Here is an 11,035-nt window from a genome sequence, read left to right on the forward strand (position 1 = left end):
GTGTGGTGGTTGGTGCTGCGGGCGTCAGAGAGGTCTGTGGGTGGCGGTGCTGAGGTGGTAGTGCCCAGAGTCCTCTTGGCAACGTGTGTGTTATTTTGGCCTTGTGTGTTCAGGGGAGCTGCTCCACCTCTTGACGGGTGCGGCACCTCTCGATCCGGGGCGAGAAAGCGTGGTGCTTTCTTTGAAGGTGGAAGATGGCAGTGCGACACGGCTGACCTCCCTAAGGTTGACAAGGGCACATGATCCGCGTTGGCGTGCTTCTTCGCTGACTGTACTTCTGCTGCTCCAGTAAGATAGATCACAGAGCTGGACAAAGGCTTTGATGAACAAACTGTGTTTCTTTTTATCTTTTTCTTGTTTTACGTGTAAGCTAAGGCGTTATTAATTTAATGCAGAGTTACGGCCTTAGAGCATCTCTAGCAGAGCTCTTATTCTTCGGAACCGAAAAAAGTTGGTTCAGTCTCCCGGAAAACAAAATAAACAAAATGCGAGCGGTTTTGAGCGTGGCGCAGAACAAAACCCGTATTTGGAACCGAAAAGCGCCGAATTCAAAATTTGCCGGTAAAGTGACCATCGCAAACAAGCGGTAGGACTGAAATTCAAACATATTTAAGCATAATTCGATAGATACGATCGATAGATACATTGCATTTGAGGTGGTCGTCGGCGACCACCTCCAAAACTAAATTAATTTCGCTGGCGGCGACCTACTGTGCGCTCCGCGGAAGACTACGCCGTTGGCGGCTACTCGGAGTCGAGGTCGACAACCTCCTGCTTCACGCGGCGGACGGCCGCCTCCTTCTGCGCGGCCTCGTACTCACGCACGGCACGGACGGCTTCCGCCTCCTCGCGGCGGAAAAGCGCGCGCGCCTCGGCGGCGGAGACGACGGCCACCTGTTGCACCGCCGTCGCCTCCTCCTCGTCGTTGAGGACGTAGTCTCCCGACTGCAACTGGAGGCGCACCGGCACCTCCTCCTCCTCCTGCTGCTCCTCCTCCTCCTCCTCCTCCTCCTCCTCCTCGTCGCTGCTGTTGTCCGGGGCGAGCCGCCAGAGCGCACGGCCGGACGCGGCCTAGGACGACCCCTCGCCGCTATTCGCGTATCGTGTGAGCTTCCCCGGCGGCGTCAGACCTCTGTTGGTCTAGTGCCGTGCGCTGCGCTTCCTCGCGCCTTCCGAGCGGTTCCATTTGCACCGCTCGGCCTCGGACTGGAAGACGGGGGGCGCGGCGGAGAGTTGCTCCCGCCAATCCGCCGGAAACCCCTGCCGCCGCTGTTCGCCCCAGCCATGCGATCACGGTGGTGGTGGAGAGAGTGGAGAAGCGGCGGCGGTGGCTCCGCGATTGCTCGCCGGAAGTCCAACCGTGCGCGCGGCGGAGGTGGCGGACGCGGCGGAGGGAGTAGGGTTTTGGAACCCTACTCCCCTCCGTGGCATGTAGATATACGGGTCGACGGTCCAGTTTCTCGGGCCCCTGAACTTCTTATACGGGCCGGTCCACCGATTCAGGCTCCGTTCTGCGCCACTTTCGGCCCGAACCCGTTAATCCACCGGAAAAATTTAGTTCCGTTCCAACGAGATTTACGGGCTCTGTTAGAGATGCTCTTACCTCTAAAAAAACCTACACTGCAGATGCAGGAGACACTGCGCTGCCCGGCTGTCCCAAATAAGGAGTTTTCTCTTGTACTCAAACTCATTGCGGCATACTGCTAGCTAATTCGAGATTACGGACACCGCGTCCGCCTAGCTCATGCATGCACACATGAATATAACAATTAAGACATATCAAACGTCTCTCCATAGATTTATCTCATCTACAGTTTTAAAAAAAACTACAGTAACAAAAGATTTATATTGTCTACAAAATGCCTTTTCCACTAATATTTTGTCCAAAAACAGGACGATAACCGATCGATCCAAGTTATTCAGAATGTACTAAAAACCGAATCTACCAAATGCACTCAACATAGCGGTGTCTTAAATGTTTGAACGAATGGAAACACTTGTAAATCCTGTATATATCATAAACTAGGTGCTGGCTGTTGCTGAAGCTATCTGCTTGGACCAGGTAGCATCTTCGTCTTCACTGTATGTATAAACTGTATTACCAACACAGGATTGATACTCTTTAAATGTCCTCGAAACCTGCCACCGGTGAAGATGAAGCTCTGATTTGTCGGTGGATAGGTTACGATGTTACCTGGGTAAGTAAGAGGAAGAAAATCGACAATGTTAACACAAGAGGCAGGAACATATATAAGAGAAGATGAAATGATTTTATCATGAGCACCAATCTTGACGTGTTCTTGCCGTACCTACTCTGCAATTTTGGCATCCCTTTTCCTGCAGAGAGAAGTAACAAAAAGGAAATAAGATTACAGCTTTATTAACAAACATGAACTAAGGAATAACAGGGTATACATACTCTCGGTACGCATGGATATCATTGCGGATGTCTTCTAGGTTCTTTAGCTCCTCCGGATCAAACAAGGCATCCTTAAAACGAAATAGCCAGATGAAGAAAAACTTTACTAAATTAACTTGCAAGGCACAAACATGAAAATTCCTTAATGCTTGAAATGGGTAACGCACCAGCTTGCTCAAATCTTCACCCATTTCTTCGATTACGAGAAAACAGTAGATAAAGTAAAGAACATATATACCACATTCATCCCCACTTTGCTGTGGTACCTGCAAAGTTCTGTAAGTATTAAAAAACGGAAATTCAAATAAGAAGAAACAATGTAGACTATTAAAATAGATAGAATTTTTGAAAAAGGATAAAAATTTCAAACCTCAGGAAACTCAAGCTCAACTTCGTTTATGAACTGCTCTATCTCTTCCCGCTCTTCGTTTTTTAAAATATCAACAACAAATCTGGTATACAAGCAATAAAAGTTTAATAAATCTAGGATATTCTAGACTAATTGTAAGGTTACATATAAATCATAGCATATATACGAGCGTTGTTGTGTGCGTCTAGGTTATACTTGGTGTTTCTCAACAAAAAAGGCCTCAGGGGGCTTCTAACGTTCACTCCAGCCTCTACACCTTGTTGGGCTACCATATAGGCAAGAAAACATATCTTATTTTTAATACTTAAATTTTGTATAGGCATAACTATGACATAGAAAAATACATAAACATGTTATCAGACAGATCACCATTTTTATAACAATCCTCGATACTTACAAAGGGAGAAATAAAGGGACCAAACCTGTTGATGGCTGTTCGCAGTCTCGTCGGCCTTTTGGTTTTAAGAGAATCAAGTAGCAGCATACGTGGTCCCTTTTCAGTACCCAAGTACTTTGTCTCGCCAAAATTGCACAACACAAGGACGCTCCAGTGACCCCTATATAGTGAAGGTTTCAAGGAAGTGAATATGTGGTATACATGACAACCATATAAGCAGTTCCGCAGGATAACAGTGAGAGTAACTTACCAACCAACTATAGGGACAAATACATAACGTCTTGTGAATATTTTCTTAGCTTTTATCCATCTGAGGACATTCGATTTATCATTCTCATTTGTGTAGATATTAAACCACAATGAATCAAAATATGCATAATCGGTCATCTTTTCCGGATCTATGCATGTCCAAACGTCCCTACACATAGAGTTGTAGCAAAAAATAATAAGAACAACAAATCGAAGTAAAGTAGAGAGTAACAAAAAAAAAGAAATGTAGGACATACTCCATGCACATTTCAAAAATTTCAGTGTCCAACTTGTCTTTACTTGTTTTGTGCCTTCTGCTAGACCTTTTGTTTGGGGGGAGGTGAAAGGAGGGTGATGCATTCTTCAAGCTCCACGATGTCTTTGCTTCCTGGCCCGTGCTTGTTTGAGAGCACTTGTTTTGGAACACTATACACGGAATATAAAATAACTTTGAGATCAGGATATACAGACATCACATATTGAAACTTTTAATTATTTGTCTCCAACTGTTTATAATATTTATGAAATCATCTTGAAAAGCCACATTTGGGGTGAAAGAGAAACTGCAATAAAGTACAATATGTAACAGTAGATCAATTACTAATGATTGGATGCTATAACGAGTTATATGGGAAATCTGTGTGAAGAGAAAATATAAAGCATTTACAGGTCCAATGTTTTCTAGTTGTACGGAAGTTGCAAAACACTAATTTATGATCGGTGAACTGAAGCACATACTACAGTTCAGACTGAAATAATAATCTACATGTCATAAGCATAATAGGATTATTTATGTTAGTACTGATAACAACTTGATTCATGAATCCATGAGATGATCTGCTTCTGATTCATACAATTATTTTCCTAGTAGAAGAAATGTAAAGAGTTATGAAACTAACAATCAGGCTTAATCTAGGATGTGATTATGCAGTACTCTAGGATGAGATTGCAAAACAATCTAGGATGTGATTATGCAGTACTCTATGTAACGTAACCTATGAAACAACATTAACATGTTAGTCCATGCAAAAAAGAATATAGCACCGAAGGTGCAATGGGTCTACTGAACTATAAAATCGCTTTTGCATATTCAGCTTTAGTGCTGCCTTTTGATTTACACGGAGATACCATGTAATCTAAAAGTTCAAGCCCTCTATATATCCAAGGGCAGACAATAGGAGGTCATCTAATACCATGCAATCTGAGGGGCCAAGGATCCTAGAGACCCCTGTCATTTTTTTTTTCGAACCATGGAGGAGGACTTTATGTTATCTCCACTACTTATAAAAGCACAAACTTGTTGGGATACATTAAATCTGATCGGTTAAATCATGTCAATCAGACATCCTACGTCGCTCCAATGTTGAGCACCTCAACCCGCCCGCTCTAACCTCCCGCCTCAACTTCCCCACAAATCACGCACCTATTCCTCCAGTCCACCTCCATGGCAAGACCTGCCGCGGAAGTGGCGATTCTAAATCGAGGTGCTGTCCCTTCTGATCTATCTCCTCTCCCACTTTTCTGCCTTTGCAACGGAGGCGAGAAAATGACGATGGACCATGATGGATATCCTCCCAGCTGCAAATTCTGCCACACGCATAAAGACTGTATTTTCTTTCTCAGCTGCGCCCAAGCAATGAAATGTCAGCAGGATGTAGATTTTACTTTTACTAATGCTGACATTTAAGCCATTTTTTGTACCGCCCAACTAGATATCCACATTTTGTTTTCTCATGTCTTGTAGTCCCACCACCTTGGTGGAGTTCGTTGATGAATGAATTCTGGATCATGCTTGCTGCTACAAAGAAGGAAGTGGAAACACGGTTCATAAAAATCAGTGTTCTATCTGTTTTTTTATTATTCACCCTTCATTACGATCTGGGACATTAAGATATGTTTTCTTCTTCAAATATTCCCTTAGGGAAACGTTTATTTTATCTATGACAATGGTCGCTACAGTCTTACTACTGAAATTCATTTTAACGACCAGATTGTGACATGATGAAAAATTGCCACTTACATATTTGATTTTTGACAGGCAGTATATAATTCTTTCTGTTGAGGTAGATGACCTTGACATATGGTCTATGTGAAGGTTATATGGACATTCTTTAAAACCAGTGCAACCATCATTTGGATTATTGTTTTGGTACGCTATAAACTGCATTTTGTTCTGCCGAATCATCTTTCACAATTCATTTTTTTCTTTTATCTCTAGATGGGATTCCCCCAATACAAGATTTTCCTGGCTTGTTGTGCAGTCACGTCGTCGCTTTTTTTTCCCACGCGGTCGCGCGTCGTGTGTGTCCTCGCCTCGCCTCCAAGCAGCCTTTCCTTGCCACAGTTGCATGGAAACAAGACGGAACGATCCAAGCCACCGAGCATTGATTAGCAAGGCGAGCGCTGCCTTTCCTCAATTCCATGGAAAGTAAACGTTTGAGCATGATTAGAGTGGCAAGCTAGCAGCCGTCGCCTAAATGGCCGAGAATGATTATGGCAGGCGAATAATGGTTGTCGCCGCTTAATGGTTTGCCTATATTTCCACCACCACGCTACGCATCCACCATTATTTCCCCATTTAGCCTCCTCCATCCACAGATCTTCCTGTCCTCAGTTCTTTGTGTGATCAGCTTGGTATGCGTCGTTGTTATGCCTACTCTTACATGGTGTCTCCGTATGGCAACATGACTTTGTCATCTCCACTGTGGTGTCATGGAGGAGATCCACCCCAGCGGCGTAAGAAGTCAACTTGCGACTAACTAATCCAACACCCACGCCGGAATTCATGAGCTCTCTACTTTACCCATTGAGGCCCCGAGAAGTATGCAGGGGGAGCAAAACCAATCTGGCCTTGAAGTATTAATCGACTTTCTAATCTTGATTCGTCTCTGCGCAGGACTGCCACAAGGTTTGCACTTTGGCCAGTTATAGGGAGTGATCTGGAGAAGAGACTTTTGCAGATTTGGTTTGCTTCTTCGGTGGTTTCAAGCTTGCGGAAACTGACACGTGTTTGGCTTATTTGGGTTTTGTTGGTTGGTTAGAGTGCAGAAGGATTCACTTGCTAGCAACTACCGGTGCTTGAAATTCTGTCGGTCCTCACAATTCATCTCTTTCTACATAAGACCCTATCTTCAAATTATACTTACCTTCTGAAGCTTATGTACACTAATATTTTCTGAAGTTATTTGACAAGCCCCTTTGTAAGGTAAGCATGCTTTTTCTTCAGAGAACGGACCAGCTTTATAGAATCTATACTGGATAAAATATGAAAACTCCTTTCCTATTTAATGATCAGTTCAAGATTACGGTTGTTCACCTGTATGGAACCTGCTATATAGCATATAGTGCATGGTGTAATTAAATCAAGTGGAACTTCAAATTATCAACAAAAATGAGATGCTCAAGTTTTCTACCGCAGATGTCTCATTATTATTTTATATCTGTCATGGTAAGTAGATTTTGAGAGTTCTGTTTGTCTCACCTTATGAATAGGCTTTCTATGTAGCCATTATTTTGTGAAAGATGTACAGCCAATTATGATACTCATTTTGAATTTCATATGTTTTTACTATCAAAAATTTTATTACCATAATTCCTGCAGCAAGGCGCGGGGTATTATCTAGTTGTTTTAATAGCGAGTTCTTATTATTGCAGAAAATTTTCTTACTGCTTACCCATAGCATATATTTTTCTTTGCCATTTGTAAGTGTATTTCCTAACAGCAGTGCCAACTTCACTTCAAAAAATAGTGCCCAGGAAATGAAGAATGGATATTGTTTGATCATGAACTTATCTTATGGTTTATTGCCCCACGGGTTGCTAGAGTTCATAGTGATCTGTTAGCACATTCCTTGTTCGGTAACGTTGTTGTTTGACAGAAGGCGGGGGATTAAAGATTGTAGTATTCAAATATGTCATGATTTGACCATCCCTTGAAAGAAACAATTTGTACAATCAGAGAACATTTGTGGAATGATCCTTGAACAATTTGGTTGTTTGCAAAAGCATGTTCTGAATTTTTCCTTATAATAAAAATATATTCATATTAGATGTGGATGTTGGTTGAAACACAATTCAAAAAGAATGTACCTTTGTTGAAAGTTCTTATTGCATCCTAGATATATGTGGGGTGTTCGTTGATTTTTCATATTAGTTGCATTTTTTATGTCTTGGTAGAGATGTGCGTTGCACATGCACACTTACTAGTATACTATATATATAGAGAGAGAAAGGCCAACAGAAAACGGCGAAATTACAGATTACAGATTTTACAGAGAAGAAAAACGACCACAGGCGAACTAGAAAAGGTGTCAGAACTCTGAACTGAAACTGCAACCCCCTAGCAGGCTAGCACTGAAACAACCGAAACCTACTCTAGAACCTCATTCAGAATAAGCCGACCATTGCTTGCCTAGGCCTATTGTCTAGCTTCCTGCTTTGTTTGGTCGAAGATTTGTTCCATAGACTTGACTTTCATCTCATACTATGTTGTTTCTTTCTGTGCAATTACTCCAAAGCGTTAGCATGTCTATCGAATTAAAGGTAAAGCGCTTGTGTTCCCCTCCTCACAGCAGAAACCTGTATATTTCCAAGCAATCACGTATGTAATCCAAAGAGAGAGTAGCCGCTGGAAATAACCTATCTCCAAAATCTAAAGAGAGAGCAGCCGCTGGAACCAGAACACAAAAGTAATACAAGGACCTATTTCTAAGAATCTAAACCAGCAACAACTAACAAGTAACAAGCAAGCAAGCAACCTAAGCCAAACAGAAGAAGATGACGCGCGGGGACGCCCACGGCCCATGCACGACCACCGCAACGAGCAGATCGATCAAGCCGAGGGAAAGGGAAGAGACCAGGTGCTGGTTGATCGCGCGCTTACCGTCGACGTTGCCGTCGTCGTCGCTGCCGTGGTCGACGACATCCGGCTCCGGGTTGCGGCGGCTGCTGCGGGGCATGGTGGCGACTCCTTCCACTCGACCGGAATCGGAATGGATGGGATTGCTCGGCTTTGGTTGCCTCTGGGCTTTACAAAGAGGAGATGGCGAGTTCAGAATTTCAGATCTGGAAATGGATGGGATTGCTCGGCTTTTGTGGCTTAGGGACGCATCTCGATTTTCGGCTGTGGGTTTCCCTCACGCGTTCGCTTCCTCTTTTGAAGCCAAGAAGAGAACGCGCTTCGTTTTCTAGTACTGAGGTGCGTACAAGCGCCTGCTTTTTTTTTGAGAGAGGTATACAAGGCTTCTTTCTTTCTTTTCTGAATCCCAATACAACATACCCTAATTCAGACTGCAGACACCATCTAGCTCGGTGCATCCACACATGGCAAATAACAATAATAGTACTATCGTTCCGCAAATAACAATAAATGGTAAATGGTATATCAATCCAGAAGGGGAAACTAAAACAGATCAAGTGCCCCCAATAGTTTTTTGTGGGATGAAAACCGATCCATCACACACACGATTCAGCAATTATAGACTGGAAACGCAGAAATGCATACTGAATCAATCAAATGCACTTAACATAATGCCTAAATTAAACGAAGGGAAACGTTTGTAGATTTTGCTTTACGGAATAGGTGCTAAAATTATCTGCTTGGAGAAGTTACATCTTCGTCTTGAGTCTTGGCTGCATTTATAAACTGTATAACGAACATAGTATCGACAATCTCAAACTTCCATGGAAGAAGATGGAACTCTCATTTGTCGGTAGATAAGGTATGATGTCACCTGGGTAAGCAAGAGAGAAAAACGATATTAACACAAGAGGAAGGAACATATATAAGAATACAAGCTGAAATGATTTTGTCAAAAGGGCCGCTCTCCATTACCCGTTTACAACAGTTTACTTGATGCAATCTTGCCATGCCTACTCTGCAATTTCGGCATCCTTTTTCCTGCAGAGAAGTAACAAACAGAAATGAGATCACAATTTAACAAACAGGAAACAAATATCGGCAGGAGATACATACTCTCGGTATGAATGTATATCCTTACGGATGTCCTCTAGGTTCTCTAGCTCCTCTGGATAGAACAAGGCATCCTTAAGATAAAATCGGCCAATGAAGAAAGAATTAGTAAAACACTTGAAGGGCACAGACATGAAGATTCCATAAAAGTTTGAAATGGGTGACGCACCAGATTGCTCAAATCTTCACCCAGTTCTTCGATCACGAGAAAACAGTAGATAAAGTAAAGAACATATATACCACAGTCACCCCCACTTTGTTGTGGCACCTGCAACATTGCATAAAATAGATAGAACTTTCGAAAACAGATAAAAATTGCAAACTTCTAGATATTAAGAAACGTACCTCAGGAAACTCGAGCTCGACTTGACTTACGAACTGCTCTAACTCTTCCCGCTCTTCATTTTTTAAAATATCAACAACAAATCTGAAATACAACAATATCACAAGATAAATATAGATCATAACATTTAGTACATAGCTATGCTACAAAAAAAAAACCTATGTACTCCTTGTTGGGCTGATCATATAGATAAAAAAAAACTGTTTGTTCATAGTACATAGCTATGCTACAAAAAAAACCTAAACATGTTATCAGCCAGATCATCATGTTTATAACAGTTCTCAAGGCCTAGAAAGGGAGAAAATAAAGAATCAAACCTGTTGATGGATGTTCGCAGCCACGTCAGATTGTCCGTTTTAAGTGAATCCAAGAGCAGCATACGTGGCCCCTTTTCAGTACCTAAGTAGTCTGTCTCACCAAAATTGCACAACACAAGGAGGTTCCAGTGACCCCTATATTCAAGGCCTCAAGGAAGTGAATATGTGATATATAGTATGAAAACCATATAGGCTCCGCAAGATAACAATGAGAGTGACGTACCAACAAACGATAGGGACAAATACATATCGCCTTGAGAATATTTTCTTAGCTTTTATCCATCTGAGGACATTCGATTTATCATTCTCCTTCGTGTAGGTATTAAACCACAATGAATCAAAATATGCATAATCACTCTTCTTTTCCGGATCTATGCATGTCCAAACGTCCCTAAACATAGAGTTGTAGAAAAAAATAATAAGAACTACATAGTAATCAAAATAAAATAAGAAGTGAAAAAAAGTAAGAGAAATGATGGACATACTCCATGCACAATTCAAAAATTTTAGTGTCCAACTTGTCTTTATTTGTTTCCTTCCTTCTTTGGGGGATTAACCTTTTCTTCGGGGGCAATTCAAAGGAATGCAACCCATTCTTCATGATTTGTGATGTCTTCTCTTCTGGGGCTCCGCTTGTTTGAGATTTCTTGTTTTGAGACACTATACTCAGAATATAAAAGCAAATTTGAGATCAAGATAGACATATTGCGCGCGCACACACACACACACACACACACACACACACACACACACACATATATATATATATATATATATATGTATATATTCCTACATATATATTAAACCACGTGAAGTAAAAAACTATTTATCTCCAACTATTTTGAAATCGTCAAGAAACGACTTTCAAATCAGCTTTGAGGTGAAACTGAAACTACGATGAAATAAAATATGTAATAGTGGCACAAATAATAATGAGCGGCGGATGCTATCAAATGTACTAGGGAAATA

The 11,035-nt window shown here is 41.9% G+C and overlaps 2 protein-coding genes across 2 annotated transcripts; both read right to left on the bottom strand.

Annotated features, from left to right (window-relative positions):
- Positions 1-2,309: 2,309 nt before the first annotated feature.
- Positions 2,310-8,393, bottom strand: LOC124696915 (probable ubiquitin-like-specific protease 2B). The gene is made up of 8 exons (XM_047229575.1): positions 8,204-8,393; positions 3,693-3,861; positions 3,437-3,604; positions 3,212-3,346; positions 2,790-2,871; positions 2,583-2,685; positions 2,420-2,525; positions 2,310-2,337 (listed from the first exon to the last, which is right to left on the bottom strand). The coding sequence occupies exons 1-8, from the start codon at positions 8,391-8,393 to the stop codon at positions 2,310-2,312; spliced, it is 981 nt and encodes a 326-aa protein (XP_047085531.1).
- A 1,358-nt stretch (positions 8,394-9,751) lies between these two features.
- LOC124696917 (probable ubiquitin-like-specific protease 2A) lies at positions 9,752-10,637 on the bottom strand (the record flags this gene model as incomplete). Its single annotated transcript, XM_047229579.1, has 4 exons — positions 10,552-10,637; positions 10,290-10,457; positions 10,067-10,201; positions 9,752-9,833 (listed from the first exon to the last, which is right to left on the bottom strand). Coding segments are annotated over exons 1-4 (390 nt in total), but the record flags the coding sequence as incomplete, so codon positions are not given.
- Positions 10,638-11,035: the final 398 nt, after the last annotated feature.

Source organism: Lolium rigidum, chromosome 3, assembly GCF_022539505.1.
Source record: "Lolium rigidum isolate FL_2022 chromosome 3, APGP_CSIRO_Lrig_0.1, whole genome shotgun sequence".
NCBI lineage: Eukaryota > Viridiplantae > Streptophyta > Magnoliopsida > Poales > Poaceae > Lolium > Lolium rigidum.